General features: G+C 35.0%; 1 protein-coding gene and 4 non-coding genes across 5 annotated transcripts; 1 reads left to right on the top strand and 4 right to left on the bottom strand.

Moving 5' to 3' along the window:
- The first annotated feature begins 3836 nt into the window (after positions 1 to 3836).
- Positions 3837 to 9004, top strand: serp (chitin deacetylase-like protein serp). The gene is made up of 5 exons (XM_011052332.2): positions 3837 to 4313; positions 5974 to 6372; positions 6479 to 6800; positions 7092 to 7391; positions 7466 to 9004. Exons 1-5 carry the CDS (start codon positions 4265 to 4267, stop codon positions 7992 to 7994), a joined length of 1599 nt encoding a protein of 532 aa, XP_011050634.2. The 5' UTR covers positions 3837 to 4264; the 3' UTR covers positions 7995 to 9004.
- Positions 9005 to 14799: 5795 nt separating this feature from the next.
- Positions 14800 to 14897, bottom strand: TRNAY-GUA (transfer RNA tyrosine (anticodon GUA)). Its single transcript has 2 exons — positions 14861 to 14897; positions 14800 to 14835 (listed from the first exon to the last, which is right to left on the bottom strand). It is a non-coding gene; the product is annotated as a tRNA-Tyr (tRNA).
- A 1354-nt stretch (positions 14898 to 16251) lies between these two features.
- Positions 16252 to 16348, bottom strand: TRNAY-GUA (transfer RNA tyrosine (anticodon GUA)). Its single transcript has 2 exons — positions 16312 to 16348; positions 16252 to 16287 (listed from the first exon to the last, which is right to left on the bottom strand). It is a non-coding gene; the product is annotated as a tRNA-Tyr (tRNA).
- Positions 16349 to 16414: 66 nt separating this feature from the next.
- TRNAY-GUA (transfer RNA tyrosine (anticodon GUA)) lies at positions 16415 to 16513 on the bottom strand. Its single transcript has 2 exons — positions 16477 to 16513; positions 16415 to 16450 (listed from the first exon to the last, which is right to left on the bottom strand). It is a non-coding gene; the product is annotated as a tRNA-Tyr (tRNA).
- Positions 16514 to 16580: 67 nt separating this feature from the next.
- TRNAY-GUA (transfer RNA tyrosine (anticodon GUA)) lies at positions 16581 to 16674 on the bottom strand. Its single transcript has 2 exons — positions 16638 to 16674; positions 16581 to 16616 (listed from the first exon to the last, which is right to left on the bottom strand). It is a non-coding gene; the product is annotated as a tRNA-Tyr (tRNA).
- Between the last annotated feature and the right edge of the window lie 1640 nt (positions 16675 to 18314).

Here is an 18314-nt window from a genome sequence, read left to right as displayed (position 1 = left end):
ATTTAGTACAAATCCCGACGATATCGTGTTCAATGCGAAAAAAGTTATATATTATAACACTTTGCGAAGAGTTTGGATTAAACAGGGTTACATAAGATGCTCAAGCATGATAAGTAATACTGCAAAGTTTTAACATTCCAGTTGGAGCGCCCTACATAATTATTTTGATGATCCAACAAAATTATTGAAATATTTTCAAATCTAGATTTAACTAAATTTTTTAATATTCTAGCAAAACCGTTTTTTCTATATATTTATTAGAACCGCGACTAAAAATTGGAATCCGCGAAAGTTGTTCAAAATAAACGTGAAAATAATTAAAATAACAAAATATGCACGCACGAATGTTAATAAAAAAATCATTAAATGGATGCTGGGCATGTGTTCGCAAATCACGGTGATCGCCGCATACGCGATAGCGCATTGTCGCCGTGGAATTCTCAATCGACAAAAGGACGGCATTCTCATACAGGTCCACAATGCTTTTCTCGCCGACTCATCGGCTCGCAACGAAAAGCGATCCATCCCGGAATCCACGGAGAGATTCGCGAGCACCGCTTGGCATTTATGTCGAGAGTTAGTCCGACGTGATGGTGCAATAAGCACATCTGCACGGGCCCGTCCAAAATGCCAAACGAGCCCTTGCCCTCCTCCCTGTCTTTCTCTTTCTTTCTCCTGCTTTGACATTTGAACAAGATCTGCCCGGACGACGCCCGCGGGTGATTACGGGCGTCGTGCGGCATTGCGTCGAGAGAGACGGCGGCGCCGCCGCCGCCGCCGCCGCCGCCGCCGCTTTCCAGAGACGATTGTGTGTCACGATATTGTAATATTTCGATCTATCGGTCTATCATTAGTTGGCGCGTGAGGCGATCAGCATCCGATTCGCAAATGAAACTGTGTTCACGATCGTTTCACTTTTGACCGCAAATCCACAACGGCGTCGACAATGATGATGATAGATCGGTGCTGTGCAGCACGATGGTGTTTCGCTCGTGTACAATAATATTGCAAGAAAATGCAAAACAACAGCAAGGAGCGACGAACGAATATTTATTCGCTTCATTTCTCAGCGTTATGTAAAAATCTTAGGTCATCGTAGAAAGCTGCCGCGCGATGCAGGCAAATTTTCGCGATCTGCCGATCGATATAAACAAATATTACGTAAAACACTCGGACGTTAGTGATAACGTTAATAGTATCGTTCACGCGACTTTCCAGCAATTACGCTCAGGAATGCCTCATTTTCTACCCGGCGTTCATAGTTGGCCGCCGATATACGTATCCGGATTTGCGACGCATACGAGCTGTTCTACCGGAAGCACGGAAAAATGTAGCTAAGAAAAATGTTGGTTTATCAAAATATGTTATGCAGGGTGTTGAAGCTGGCTGCTCTCTAGAATGTTTTTTATCACACTTGAATTTTCTATATAATTATTTTCAACAAAATTATTTTCAGATCGATAGCTATAATACCTATATTTTTAGATACTTTAGAAAATTGTTCTTTTTATCCAAAACGCGCGAAAGCTTGAGCTTATCATATATACTTCAGTTTTCTACATAATTATTTTAATAGTTCAATAAAATTTTCAGATCTGTGCACGAAAAGAACGATTTTGCTAAAGTACTAAAGAAATTTAGCTAGATGTAGGTAAGAAAATAATTTTATTAGACTATCAAAATATTATAATTATGTGGAACGTTTAAGCTGAAATTTTTAGATATTTCAGTAAAATCATTCTTTTCATGTATCTGTTTAAATTTTTTAATGCTTCAGCAAAATGTTTCTTTCTATGTGAAACGCAAGCTCGAGTTTATCGTGCTTGAATTGCCGATATAATTATTTTAATGGTCTAACAAAATTATTTGCCAATCTGAATTAACCTAAATTTTTTAATATTTCAGCAAAATCGTTCTTTTTGAGTAAAACACGCGGAAGTTTGACGTTACAAACTGATCGATTACAAATTCGCGAATAACTTAAATTGCTAGAATCGTTACTTCATCGCTACAATAGAAGAATGTTAACGGGCGATTTGAAGATTCGCTTCCCTATCGAAGGAACGACTTACTGCGGTTTAAAGCCGATAAACTAAGAAGCGATTAAGGATTGTTAATTGAATCCATGATGCGCAAGAAATATAAGTATATTATCGTCATTTCTCCAATGGTATCTCAACAGCGACGCAGTTCCTGCAGACATTTCGATCGTACTATACTTTTGACATGCTTCAAACATATTTCTTTGATTTTCTAATTTACATTGATTTTATGTACCGAAATGCTAAGCGATGTCAAGGAAGTCGTTATTCTTTCGACCTTGACAAACTTACATCATTTTTCATCACTTTCTCATTTTGTCAACGTAAATTTTTCTAAAATGCCAGTGATGACATCATCGTTTAGCCGAAAAAATATTAGAGATATTCTCATTTCATTCAAAAATACTGAAAAAAATCGGAACTTCAGTTCTCAACATTATAATGTTTGTTTTAATAATAATAATATATAATGATATATAATAATATATAATAATGTATAACAATAATATAATAATATTTATTTTAATAATAATACTAAAAACTTTATTGAAATATGGGTAGACATAAAAGGAACTACGTGAAAAGAGGTCCGATTTAATCTGCACCACAAAACACTAGATATTAGCAATAATTAGCAATAAAATAAAGCTATTTACAAACCTAAATCTAAAAACTAAACTATATCTAAAACTAAAATAAAACGCAATAAAACATAATATTAATATAAAAAAGTCTACTTAGTAATGTAATATTTAATTAAATAATTTAAATGGGAAATAAAAAATAAATAAAATAATTAGCGATGTGTGAAATGATCAAAATAACAGTAAAGAAAAACTGAAGTTTGAATATAAAGTTAATTGTGTTTGTTTTAAAATTATTCTGATTCGCCGATTTTATTAACTTTACAGCGTTTCAAAAGATTTATGCATGGATACATTCCCTACTATTATAAAGAAATATTCTATATAATGATCGGTCATACGATCCTTTTATCATTCTTATCCCACTCACCATAAATTTCCATATCGCTGAACTTAATTTATGTACTTTCAATTAATAGCCATAGAGATAAAATCTACGAGAATAGCGAAACGTATATCACATTGCACGGGAATTTTTTGCGGGAATGCATAAAATAATGAAACAGTATTAGAGACAAGAGATGTAGATACGTCTCTTTAAGTTCCTAGGTCGAGGTTATATGCTTGGAACTTACCCCACCGATGAATTACTGTACCTTATACTTTCATACCGCTGGGAAATTATCGACCAATTATTCTTCTCTTCCTACATACGATCGTGCGATTAATGATCGTCACAGATCAAAATATTTTCAAGGAGATCTAAATTTACATAGCTTTGTAGGATTAAATCTGCATCTAGCATGATAGAAAAACTCATCGCTGTTGTAAGTTTTACACTTCATGACGTGTTCAATTATTTTCGAAATTCATTTCATTTGAACATTATTATATTAATCATGAAGTTACGTTGCTTTCAAGGTGAAAAGTACATTCACGTTGAATGTCAAAGACTGCTGATTATCGAGTCAACAATTGCAATCAGCATTTGCATGGAAGGATGCGATAGCGTTTGCTCCATTCAGATCCAATCGGATCCGTAATCGTCGTGGTGGTATATCATGCTTGGAGTATTTCAGAAAACAAGGTGTCTCGACGATTTCATACGTACCTGGATCAACGGAGGTACGATTTGCACGGGTGGCAATACTCAAAGAAGAGAAAGAGGGGACCCGATCGTACATCGTTGTGGTGGTGGCAATATAAGGCCCGACCAGTGGCGGGCCTCAGCCAGTCCGTGAGCGGTACCTACACCTTCAAGGTCCGCGTCCTTGAAAGCGTTACTCGTCCTCGTCCGACTCGTGTGTCGTTACATGAAGAGGATCGCCGATAGGCGTCTCGCGACTGAGTTCTAGCTTGGGTCTTCTTCGTCCTAGAATTAGAGTCCTGTTTGAGCATTTAATCCTCTATCGCGTCCTACCTCGTCCCAGAAGTGGTGAACGGGTACGTTCCTACATCGCTACCCCACCCCGATCGGTTCCCTTTTATCCCTTCCTAAACAGTAGCGTTTCGAACGTCAGTTGAACGGGAGTGATTGAGGGGTAAGGAGGTGGGTGATATCCTGGAAGCAGCTCGTGGCAAGACGACGACGACGAAGACGTGGTCGAGAAGAGGAAGTTGTATTCTTTACCGAGGAGCATGAGGTCCTCGTTGGTGCTGCTCCTGGTAGCAGCTTTCGTCTTTGCCGGTGAGTAACAGATTTGTCTACTCAGCTCTCTCGTTGTCGCCGATATTCTACATACATCAACCGGTATAAGCGGCTATCATATTTCCGCATCGATCTTAGACATTGATAGAGACGGACCATATATGTTGCTAATTAGAGCAAGGAGAATGTTGAAATTAGAGAAGGACTACGAACACGTTGATTCATTTAATTGAATTCGGAATTATTTTTCCAGCTGTTCACTTTTACATCAAAGAACGCCATAGAACGTAACGCCGTAGAAGTAACTAAAATATTTGCAGTCTTCCCTTTTCGCTAATTTTCTAAACTCATAAATAGTTCCGTTTATATGTTCTAAGTTAATAATTCTGTTTATATGTTCGATGTATTTTCGGCGAAATAACATATGAAAGTTCTTCAAACGTTACCAATCGTAACTTATAGGAAACGATTCTTACTTAATGATTTGAAAATCTCGTGATCTGAATCAAATTTTTCTGTTAAATAATAATTATTTTCTTACAAATAGTTTTACATTTAGCCTTTGTTTTCTTTATACATCGCATTAGAATTGCACACAAGAATCGTAATCTAACAAGAATCGTAACTTTACCGGAAATGATTCGCGATATCGTAGATAATATTGAATGTACGTTCTTCAAAGCGCTGATAAGAATCTTGAATAATTAAAATCATATATTAATTAAATTATGAAAGACATGTAGTTATACATATCTTTTAAGGAGAGATCATGAATTAATATCTAAAAAATGCTAATCAATTGCAACGATTAATATGTGAAGAATAATTTAATGAGAAATATCTCGAGTATCGCACAGGTGGACACGTGAGATCGTGCAGAGCCATTCAAGATGGCGAAAGTGCCGTTGCAATCTGGCGCTTGACATTTTCTTAGTCTATTCTTGTACTTTCCATTCTGAGGTTTCATAGCTGATTCTCCATTTTTTCTAAACCGAAGACAAGCAATGCTTGTGGTGACAAAAGGGATAATTTAATATAATCGAGTCGATCATCGGGACAGGTTGCATAAGAGATTAGAGCGTGAAAGCTTCTCGGTCCGGTCGGTCCCGGATGGGTGACGTCACTGCCGTGCCCCAAGCCTCTGAAAATGGTGCGGGTGGGGGCACAACTTTCCCTGTTTGTTGCTCAGCCGCAAAGTCATTTCGCTAGCCCGGGGGACCAACGGGATCAAGTGCGTTCTGACAGATTATTTCTTCTGAAAGAAAGAAAATTTCTTTCTCAAAGAAATTCTAAGAAAGAATAATGTTCTTAAAAAAGCTTGACGATTTAAACTTAATGATTTAAATATCAATTCGTAATATTCTCAAGTTTACAAGCTTGTTAGACAAGTCTTATCTCATTTTTCTATGTACTTTTTTAATATACAGAAAAATTATATATATATATATATATTTTAACGAATTATATCTTATAAAAAAATAATGTAGAAATAGTAATATAAATAGTTTTGTAAATAGTTATATTGTTGTAATAATTGTACAATAAGCTACATATACAATTTATATTCTTTTAGATACGCGAATTTATCCTATTATATTATTGTAATCGTAATAACACGCGGTTAAATCTGAAGTATTATTAAATTGCAAATAATTAATTGCAGATAATACAAAATGCTTATTAAATTGTTTTCTTTCAGAGGGCTCGATCCGAGTTAAACGACAAGAAGAGAAGAAAGAAGAAAGCTTCGAGAACGAGATTTGTAAAGACAAGGATGCGGGCGAGTGGTTTAGATTGGTCGCGGGTGAGGGTGACAATTGCCGTGATGTTATTCAGTGTACGAGTTCCGGTCTGCAGGCAATAAGATGCCCGGCTGGTTTGTACTTCGATATCGATAAGCAGACCTGCGACTGGAAGGATTCCGTCAATAACTGTAAACTGAAGAACAAAGAAAGGAAGGCCAAGCCTATGATTTATACTGAGGAACCGCTCTGTCAAGACGGCTTGCTCGCTTGCGGTGATGGAGCTTGTATCGAGAGGGGTCTCTTCTGTAACGGAGAAAAGGACTGCACTGACGGCTCTGATGAAAACATTTGCGGTAAGTCGACATTAAAGGAAATTAGTAATCTTTATCGTAATTTAATCGCGAAAAATAAAAAAAAACATTTAAATTTAGAATGGTTGCAATCTTTTCGACGTTCCAGATATGGACAATGATCCCAATAGAGCTCCACCATGCGATCCTTCTGTATGTACCCTGCCCGACTGTTTCTGCTCAGAGGATGGTACCACGATACCCGGTGATCTTCCGTCTAAAGATGTTCCTCAGATGGTCACAATTACTTTCGATGACGCCATTAACAACAACAACATTGGCCTCTATAAAGAGATCTTCAACAGCAAGCGCAAGAATCCAAACGGCTGCGACATCAAGGCAACCTTCTTCGTATCGCATAAGTACACCAACTATTCCGCGGTCCAGGAGATGCATAGGAAAGGCCACGAAATCGCCGTCCATTCAATCTCGTAAGAATTGACTCCTTCTAATAACACTGTCATTTCTCTCATTTACATGCCATTTAGAAAACTCCGTCCCAAGTTTGACTTTCTTCGCGAAGTTATCACGGAGAGACCCGTTCTTACCGCAAAGTCCCAGGAGAGCAGGTTCATGAGTTCGTAAATTGGAGGACAGGTTCACGAGTACGCCTGTCCCCACGATACGTCATGTCATGTCATGTCGCTCATGACCATAGTCATAATTGTTAAAAATCAGAACATGGTCACTACATAATGCTTACATGACAACTTTGGGGCAAGGCACAATGATGACGAACGCTTCTGGTCGGACGCTACCGTCGATGAGTGGGCCAAGGAGATGGCTGGCATGAGGATCATCGCCGAGAAGTTCGCAAATCTGACGGATAACAGCGTAGTCGGCGTCAGAGCGCCGTATCTGCGGGTAGGCGGTAACAATCAGTTCACTATGATGGAGGAGCAAGCCTTCTTGTATGATTCCACCATCACTGCGGCCTTGAACAACCCTCCGCTGTGGCCATACACCATGTACTTCAGAATGCCGCATCGTTGTCACGGAAATCTTCAACACTGTCCCACTAGGTGAATATCAATCCCTATAAAGAATTCTTGAACGCATTTACAATGATAGTCCTAAATATGACGAATATTTGCAGATCGCACGCCGTGTGGGAGATGGTGATGAATGAGCTGGATCGGCGTGAGGATCCACAGAACGATGAGTATCTGCCCGGCTGTGCTATGGTGGACTCGTGCAGTAATATCTTGACCGGCGATCAATTCTATAACTTCCTCAATCACAACTTTGATCGTCACTACGAGCAGAATCGTGCCCCTCTCGGTCTCTACTTCCACGCCGCCTGGCTGAAGAATAATCCCGAATTCTTGGATGCCTTCTTATATTGGATTGACGAAATCTTGCAGAGCCACAATGATGTGTACTTTGTGACGATGACTCAGGTGATTCAATGGATTCAGAATCCGCGCACCATTACCGAGTCGAAGAACTTTGAGCCCTGGCGGGAGAAGTGTACGGTGGAGGGACCACCGGCGTGCTGGGTGCCCCATACCTGTAAACTGACCTCGAAAGAGGTGCCCGGCGAGACCATCAACCTTCAGACTTGTGTCCGCTGTCCCAACAATTATCCTTGGGTGAATGATCCGACTGGTGACGGCTTCTTCTAAACTGCCGAGCGCGATTCTTCTTCTCGTCTAAGTTAAATTTTTCCTCTTTCTCCTTAGTTCTGCCAATCCTTTTCTCCCTGTACCTCAACCTGACGTCGGTCGAAAGGGACGTCGCGAATCTTCGCGATCCAACGGCGCCGGAAGTCACCGACCAACGCCAAGTATTCTCGAGACTTTCGAGAGCGACGGCGATTACGACGAGGCACATGGAGAAGATGAGGAGAAAGATCATCAGTCCGTTAGACTCCGATGATCGCCCTTAGTTGCCAATATTTTTCGCTGTTTTTATCGTTGAGAACGACGTATCTGTGATGATTAGTTCTGTTCAGTTGAAATAATACGGAGTCTAATGGACTGAAGATGAATGGAGTAAAATGAAACTTTTTATCCGCTTCGTGTTCACAGATGTAATTAAAGCTAACGTTCATTATGCGTCAGTAATTTGTGATAGACTCCCGAAGGCGACATCCTCGAAGTCCACGAGGCGGCAATGACGGTCACGTTGACCGATCATAAAAACGACAATAACGATGACGATGACGAGAGCTGCGCGCATATCCACTAGAAATCGGCAGAAGCAAAAGCAAAATATCGCGCCCCACCCGATCCTACGAGGAGAAATCGCGGATCTTTCGATGGCGGTGGCTTGGCGATCCACGAGTGGGATTTCATATGTAATATAACCCCCCTCGCTCTTATCGCATTTCCGATATCCCAATGAAAGCAACGATCGATATCGATCTATCGGTAAACACGTGCTTTCTTCCCGTTAAATCTTCTTTCCCGTCCTCAGAAATAATCTTCGAAGATCGGCAATTGTTCCCCGATTTGAGGTATGCCCTTATTTTTTTAAGGGTTTGCCGATATATATATATATATATATATATATATATATATATATATATGAAAATTAAATATTGCGTATGTATATTTGTAAAATTAAGTGATACTACCAACGTAGCGTTCTCGACGAACCTTTGAATAAAAGATTCTGAGAAATCACACATGAACAGGTCTGTTTTCATTATTTCTTTTCTCCCTGACTCATTTGCGACGTGTTAACCATTACGATCGTTCGGTAATGGGTTAGAAAGTGGGGCACGCTTAGGCCTCGCAAACTTGACCGTCATTCCGATGAAGGAAAGGAAGGAATTTATTCTTAAGATATGAGAAAACGTGCACGCGGAAATTCATCCGTTTATTATTTTTCTCATTACTTCGTTAATATAGATCCGCGCTGCGGCAAGCTTTTAAAGCTCCCTCGTTCCGAGTTAATTGGAATTAATGTGTTTCGTTTAAATTACGCGATAAGTTGTGGGGAAAATATCTGTTATCATGTGCGAGCGTCGAAGGGAAATTTTATTTGCGAATTGCAAAATGCTTCCCTCGCAAGGACGCGTCCTACACATTTTCTTGTCGGTCGATTTGGATCCGGCAAAGGATCGTTAGTTTTACAGCTGGTGTAATTGCGAGACGCGACGAACATCATTGCGAGATATGAGAGGTTATTCCAATTTATGCGCCATGACAGAGAGACTCATTCCAGTTTCGTAATTGCTCTGAAAATCTCGCTTGCGTGTCTCGACTGTGGCGGCCTTGATCTGAATTCGATTTACTGTGCGACGGACATCGATGACGCGACGAATTAAGGACGATCTGATCCTGCTACGACCTGCCTCGAGAAAACTGAAAGCGAAAGTCTAAGAAAGCGCTTTCGAGGATGAGCCCAATTATTGAGAAACTATCGATTTACTAATTTATCTAAATATTATTTAAATCACCTAATTTAATGTATTCTAAAATATATCATTAAATTCTTATGAGGATGTATCAGGTATATAATTTTTACAAAAAATGATTGGAATTGGAAATTTAGATGTTCCGAAAAATAAATATTAGTAAATACAATGTTCAATAAGGTTAATATTTATATTCAGCAACTCAATTTAATAAAAATTTCTTTAATAAAAGATTTAGATAAAATTTTTTTAATTTTATCTTAATTGTTTTTAAAAACATGTCTACTTCTCATTGAAATAATTTTTAATCCTGGTTGTAAAGCGTCACGAAACTTTTTGTATTATGTTTCGACAGCAATATACAAAAATTTGCATTTTTCATAATTTTTTCATTTAAAAAACATATTCTAGTTAAAAAATATTCTTATATATTCTTATATAAACATTACATATTTCGTACCTGACAAAAATAACTTATTGAAAGTTAATAAAAAACTTGCTTAGTATTAAGTAGATGCTTTATTTGCTTCAAATTTATTGAGTGATTTGTGAAATGGAAATTTAAACATGGAAATTGTTTATGAGATGTTTATGATTGTGAAATATCAAGTAACGTTTAATGACAACAGAGAGAGAGAGTCTCAAATATTTCTACTATAGTTTTCTAAGTGTTTGTAAAATGAAACAGAGGATTAACCAAGTTTGTTATTTTCAAACAATGTAACCATCAACAAAACTCTTATAAATAATGTAATCGTCAACAAAACTCTTAAATATATATTTTCATAAACGTTATAAACATAATCTTTCTAAAAATTTAGAGCATATTCTGACTTTTACTAACCAGGATATGTTGCAGATATTATTCTTATACATCTTTATTATTCACGATTAAAAGTTGTTGATTAATTACAGCAAAGTAGATAAGAGTTTGGAGTTTTTTGTCAGCAATTAGGTGCGGCAAATAATTACACATTCCCATTTGGGATGTGTAATTATTTATAACACTGCACGCGAACTTCCACGCAAAACTCGAATTAATTCATACAAAAGTGAAGAGCATGTCGCACGCATTATAATGACTTGAAGCATGAAGCACAATTACAAGTTGTCTTCATATTTTATCTTATTTACTAAGTGTAAGTTAATTAAGGCAAATTAACGACATTATGTTGTTATATGACAGCAAGACATTGAGCGTACACGTTTAATTATACAGAATATATCGATTTGCATGCTGCCAACCCACCATTATTCTCTACCTACGGATCGACGAATCGGGGAAAAAGAAAGGACAAACGCGGGAATAGGGAAAAAATAATAGTAACCTCGCGTGAAATACCAACCGGCCGCCGACGGTTGCATTCCAATGCCTCATTCCAGCCTCTCTTTCGTCTTCGTTTAGAATCGTTTCGAGACAAGCTTAATCAACAAGAGGATTCCGTCGCTGATGGAAGTTTTATTCTGCAAGCAACAGGTACCTCAATCGCTATCGAGCGATCGTAAATGAGAGATTGTACACGAGGTCATGTATATATATATCGTACTAACTTAGTTCTATGTTATTATACACGAAAGATTAGGGAGCAAGGTTATTGTCTTAATAACTAAATGCGCCCAGTGAAGAAACAACATATTTGTCAATAACAGCAAAAATGACAATCTAAAGAGAAGTTAAATATTTTGTATCAAAACAAGTAATAAAAATATATAAGTTTAATTGAAAATTATTGCAAAAAAATTATTCCCTTCAAATTTTACAGGATAGTCATATTTTTACTTATCTTCTTATCATCTTGAATAAGACATAATCTTATACAGCACAGAAACTTACAGCAACATGCAATGTTACATTATTATTGGAATGTTACATAGTTGCTGCAATATTTCAATAATGATCTTTGCTGTATGGATGTTTTTATACGTTTTCAAACTTTTAAAAATATTGTACTGTATTTATCTAAATATGTATTGTATTTTTTTATTATAATAAATGAAAACTAAATTTATAAAACTTATTTTTTATTAGAAATTTAATTACTGATACAATTAATGATGTAATATATCAATCATGTAAGTTTCTTTTTTAACATATATGATAGTATTTTTCAATTATCGACAAAACAAAGTTTTATATAAATATTAATTGCATTTGTAATACAATTTTAATTTATAATTAATAATAATATAGAATTGATCGTATCTTCTTATTAGTTCAATCATTGGGATATTTACTTTATATTAAATATTCATATATGCTTCTGCAGTATTGTGGTAACCATAAACGTAATCGCATTATATTCATTTTCACATTATTTAAATGTCTATTCGCATAATCGACATGCATCTCTTCTACTTGCGGTAAAGCCTTTGTTAGATAATTTTTCTGCAGCGCGCAAATGGGAGGTTCACCTACGATCAAATTCCATTTATCCGCACAAGGCATGTTAATAAATTTCATAACAACAAAGACGGTATCTTTAAAGATAGTATACTGAGAGAAAAGTGTTTAATATTAGTGACTAAAATTGCTAAAAAGGTAAAAAATTATACATTAAAAAAATATATGCATATACCTATAGATAGCAACAAAAATAATAAATTATATATTATTTTGATATCTAGAAGTATAAATATAATAATTATTACTATCATTGTAGCATAGTAATGGATTTTACTTAATCCATAATTCAACTAGGCAATTATAGTCATAAATAATAAACGCTTTCTCTCACAATCAATGTATGTTTTGTAGAATTTATCTATTAGTCTTTTTATCTATTATAGGAATCGGCGAAAATAATTTCTAGAAAACATTTATAACAGAGAGTTATTAAAATATATGTATTTATATCTGAAGGTTATTATAAATAACAAAATAACCAAAAGGGTTTTAAAGGATTCCATATTACATTAAATAAATGTAATGCTTGATTAAATAAATATTACCATTTAATTAGAACTTTGATCCACTTTGATCGCGGCCAAAAATTTTTTTTCTACATAAATTAATCATCTCGCTAATTGCTCGGAATATACTACAATTTAATTGACTGATTCACAAGGATAATTTAATAAACGAATCTCTGGAAGGCGATATCGATTGCATATCGAATAGGACGAATTTTCTCCTCTTCTCTCATGGAATGCAATATTTCTCGGCGTCGTTCAGAACACGCGTAAACGGCGCTAAACGGCAACCTGAAAATCTCGCATAAGCGAAAGTAGAGAAAGCTGCGTGTCTCGCGGAACCATGGCAAGGCCGTTGCTGTTTAAAGACGAAACACGCCTAACGGCGCTATCCAGATGCCACAATCACGTGCTTGCCTTCGATTGGATCGATTATCTTCACCGGATATGATAAAACTTTCATGAGCTTAAACGTGGACTGTTATTAAGTCCCAAGTTTATCGCACCAGTATTAGTTTTGAAGCGATATTGTCGTTTCGGTATATACGACATACTTAACTGCTGATGATTACGTAAAAATATTCGATTACTCCAAAATGTTAAACGCTTTTTATGCAACATTACATGACTCAACTGGATGTATCGGCCTAATTTTAATGCATGTGAAAATAAATTATGTCACATGTTCCAGCTAGAAATTTGTTATGAATATTTTTACTTGAGGATTAAGTTCCAAATTATACCCTAGATGAAACAATTTGAACAACTCGAAACGGTCTATGTGTCAATAAGTGTAGCCATGCAATTATTCACTTTATGCAAAGTCGCGTACGTTGCATTATTAATAATAATTCGCTCCGGTGGAGAGAACAAAGATAGGGGATGTAATTTCGAAAGCTGGAGGCAGCGCACACTACCTGGCGCGCTTCCGGTGTGTTAACTATTTTACAGAATAGAGCTAAAACAAAGCGGACCGAGCCGTTAAGCCGCTTGCAAGTGTAAGAATCCCGATAATGGAATATTTAATAACTTCGGCTCTCTGGTCGGCGGATCGACGCGATGCGGCGCGGCGCCTGGCTCGCCTCGATACCGAACTGAAGAAACGGTGTGGCTCCGGTGAAATTGCTCCTACTAGGTCAGTGGGTGACAGAAGGCGAGATACGCGGCCAGATATTCGCAGATATTCGTCTAACTTGTTTACCGCGACTTGTTTTCAGTCAGAGACGCATGCAGATAAACATCGTACCGACTTATCTCCATGCTGTTAATTGAAATTCTCCTTGCCCGACGATATCGGAGGCAGAGCCCGAAGATTTTTTCGCAATGCTCAATTTCACCGGCCGACGATATCGCGACGGATGAATTAAAAATAACATCCGCTTAATGAAAACAACAGATATTTTTACTGTACACGTATAAGTTTTGCGAGATGAATTGGATAACTTGTGAAGTGTATATATTAGAATAAACTTCATAATTACATTTTTATTTTCATTATTATTATTTTCAATGTTAATATTATATACAGAAAATACAATAAATAATCTTTTTTGTCAAAAAAAGATTGAATAACCAAATTTTGATTAGAACAACACAATTTTTTATTGAAACAGTAAGAAAATGTTATTCAACATAATTTTGTTCTAATCACAATTTGGTTAGAATAATCAAATTTTGATTAGAATAATATAATTTGTAAGTGGAAAAGGTAAAAAAAAAGTTTTTGTGACAGAGTTACACATTAACAAAATAAATAATTATACATATATTTTTCTAGTATATCAGTTAAGGAAATTTCTGAGCGAATACCTAACTCTATGTATAATACCAATTAGAGTTAAATTATAATACGTATAACTAGCTGGACTTATTAACTTTTTTTTATCCTTATAATTTTTTATTTTTATTAGTACGAGATTGACATTTTAAATGAAAAATTATATAGGTGTATAAGAAGAAATTAACAGTGGCATACAAATAGAATATATCTTCAAAAAATCCATATATTGTTATATAAAAAATCTATATATATATTTTGTTGTATAACAAATAATTAATTCCGATAGAATGGATAAAGTATAGATTGCCATTATTGTTGCAAAAATATAACGAAGATTAACGAAGAAACATATTTATCCTAATAATAAAAAAAAGTTTCCTTCGAGCCGGATTTGAACCAGCGACCTATGGATTTCTTCTAAAGGGAGCTCTAAACCTCTACAGTCCACCGCTCTACCAACTGAGCTATCGAAGGCTTGTGCTGAAGGTTACTTAAATAAATCAGGTCTTTTCAAAAGACGTTATATATATCTTTTGAAACAAAATATTTACTTATTACACTATATATACTGAAATAAATGACAACATAATATCAGAAAGGAACTATTCTCTATTGAATTTACTAGCAACTTACGAAATTTATAAGAAAATAATCAATTACAATTCTCCGCTCTATGAAGCTATTGAAGATATAGAAGCTACATGTATTTACCTAAAAGAATGAATAATAATCTATTAAACTCTCATCAACGTTGCGTAGAATATTAAATATTTTTAAAAGAAAATTCTTGGAAGAAAGGTAGGCAAAAAAACTCCTTCAAGTCGGATTTAAATCATTTATGGATTGCTATATTTAGCAGTCTTCTATTCTACTAATTAAGCTGTTAAAGAATGTATAAACATATATACAGAGTGTCTTCGAAACTAAATTTTATAAATATATTGTACAACCAAATTTTATAAATATATTGTACCCACTGTAAATTCAAAAACATTTTAAAAACACTTTCAAGTAGGTTTATATGATTTTTTTAAGTTTATAAATAGAATATACTGTTAAAATTTGACTATTTATTTTTAAAACATTTTGTTATATCACTTCTACAAATAAAAATGTGATATCAGAAAAATATCAGAAAAGTGTTTGTGATTGTAATTGTATGGCAAAATTATAGCGCTTCAATGTAATTATTACTGCTATAATGTAATAATTATATTCATAGTTCTCTCTCTCTCTCTCTCTCTCTCTCTCTCTCTCTATATATATATATATATATATATAATATACAATTGGTATCAAAAACAATGTAAATTATATATTTACAATTGTAAATTATATTTTCGATACCAATCATATATTTTTTTGATATAGAACTATAAATACTTATAATAGTTATAATTACTAATATTATAGCAATAATAACTGAAAATGAAGCTTCTAACTATAATTACTTCACTAGGCAATTATAGTTATAAATACAAGTATCAAACATTTTTTTCTCGTTATCAATGTAGCTATATCTGGAATGGGATAAAAGATTAATATATTTCGCAAAGAATTTTTATGCTTCAATTTAATTGCAATCTTTCACTCCATCAATGAAGCTATTAAAAATACTTATTTTATTTAGGCGAAATAATTTCCATGACAAAAATTGTGCATAATTTAGAAATAATTAAAGTGAAAACAAAGACAGAAATAAAAAAGCAAGATATATTTCTAACAAAAACTATTTTTTTCAAACTTCATAATGCAATTAGATTAAATTTAACGGCTAATTTCTATTTGTTATTAGACTTTTAAAATTTGCAACAAATAATAAAAAAATTCCTTCGAGCCGGATTTGAATCAGCGACCTATGGATATCTTTTACATAAACAATAAACAACTACAGTCCACTGCTCTACCAACTGAGCTATCGAAGGCTTGCAATCCATTTCTTCAGAGCGCCTAATTATTTAAAAGAATTATTATATAGGAGCTAAAAGAATTCCTTCGAGCCGGATTTGAACCAGCGACCTATGGATGTCTCTTTTTGAATAATTAAACACAACTACAGTCCACCGCTCTACCAACTGAGCTATCGAAGGTATGTGGTATTTGTTTCTTCAGAATGCTTAATTATTTAAAAGAATATTATAAAGGAACTAAAAGATTTCCTTCGAGCCGGATTTGAACCAGCGACCTATGGATGTCTCATTTTGCATTCAATAACTACAGTCCACCGCTCTACCAACTGAGCTATCGAAGGCTGTTGTTAATTGCATTTAATATACCATCATAATTGATAAAAATGACCAGATAGTCCAAGTGATCAACGTGGACTTGTGTACAAATCGGCGATAAAAAGGCGATTTATAAAACAGCTACGTAAATTTATGACATTATTATACTAGCGACGTTTTTCGCTCAGTTGGCGTATTGTCGGTGCATTGCCGCGATATTAATGTAATGCTGTCGACGTAAGACAGGTAGAGAGCGTAATAATAAACCGTATCCCGCTACTGGCGTTACACGAGCGTTCCGCATGAACGAGCGAAATTCTCTTCCCACTCCAATTCCGTCGAATCGCCGGGACCGATTATTCGGGCCGAATAACAGGTATAATTGTGTGAAACCGCCGTCTGCGTAACGAGGGACAAATTGCCAGGTGGAAACCCAGCATGAGACCAATTCAATTGGTGGAAAATCCCGCGGCGGTAAGATCCGCCCATGGCAAGGGAAAATCTAATCTCGATGGAAAGTGATTATGCAGATTTCGAGGCAAAGGCAAGCCAACTGGCGTTTTCACCCGCGATATAGAACTTGCTGTTCGAAAATATCGAACAAGTTTAGCTGCCATGCGACCTCGTTAACCCACTCCCTTTCAACTTTTTTCCAATGTTCAGTTGCACTTTATCGTGTGTTCAACTGACTTAATTAGCTACTTTATTTATTATCTTATTAAAATTCTAGCGAAATGAAAGATGAAGCATAAAACCCAGACCCCGTTTCGCGCTAGTGTTTGTTGCTGAATCGGTACATTGCGTATTAGGAGAAAAGTATTTGGTATTTGGGAGTTTATGATTGCACGATAATTAGTTAAGAGCTTATTTAACATAATTTAATATAATTTTATAATTGTCTTTAAGAAAAATCATATATTTTCTTTTTAGTATATGGAACTATAAGTATAATTTTTTATACATATATATTATTATTATAACAGTAACATAAAAATGAAGTTCCTATGTGGAAAGGATTGGTTTTGCTGGAATACTATATCTAAAAATTATTCAGCTAGATAGATTTGAAAATAATTATTAGAGACATTGAATTTTTTATACAGATATTTTTTGTAGACTTGCACAAAATATACAAATTTGCACAAATAAATATGCATTTTTAAAATACTTTTTTAATGAAACAAATTTCTATTTTTATGTTACTTTCCAATCTGCTTTCTAAACATGAAATTGCATAAGAGAATTTGATTTCTAATAATTATACCTAATAATTATATTGAACCATCATAATAATTATGATAATTATACCTAATAATTATATTGAACCATCATAATAATTATGATATATAATATATATTGAGGACGCTTAAGCATGATGTTAATGCTGCAAAAAAACATTTTCGCAACCAGTTTAAGCATTCAATATAATTATTTAGATGGTATCCAATAAAGCATCTAATAAAATTGTTTTCAGATCTCTATCTAGCTAAATTTTTAGATATTTCAGCATAAGCGTTTTTTGAGTATCTATAATTATTTTACTATGCAATTATAGTTATAAATACTAAAAATATTTTTTTCTCAGTACAGTTTGAAATCTCTGAATAAGTTGCATCGTACTTGCCACATCTCATTGCGTTACCTACGCATATTCCGTTTGCTTTTC

Source organism: Acromyrmex echinatior, chromosome 1 (genome assembly GCF_024713525.1).
Source record: "Acromyrmex echinatior isolate Ae372 chromosome 1, ASM2471352v2, whole genome shotgun sequence".
Lineage (NCBI taxonomy): Eukaryota > Metazoa > Arthropoda > Insecta > Hymenoptera > Formicidae > Acromyrmex > Acromyrmex echinatior.
Note: the sequence above shows the minus strand (reverse complement) of the source record. Positions and strands in the feature narration are given on the sequence as shown.

Excerpts from the sequence above, each read along its gene's own strand:
- serp (XM_011052332.2), top strand. The coding sequence starts at position 4,265 with ATGAGGTCCTCGTTGGTGCTGCTCCTGGTAGCAGCTTTCGTCTTTGCC. Across the intron at positions 6,373-6,478 it reads CTCTGATGAAAACATTTGCG|ATATGGACAATGATCCCAAT; the intron begins GTAAGTCGACAT and ends TCGACGTTCCAG. Across the intron at positions 6,801-7,091 it reads ATCGCCGTCCATTCAATCTC|GCACAATGATGACGAACGCT; the intron begins GTAAGAATTGAC and ends CTTTGGGGCAAG.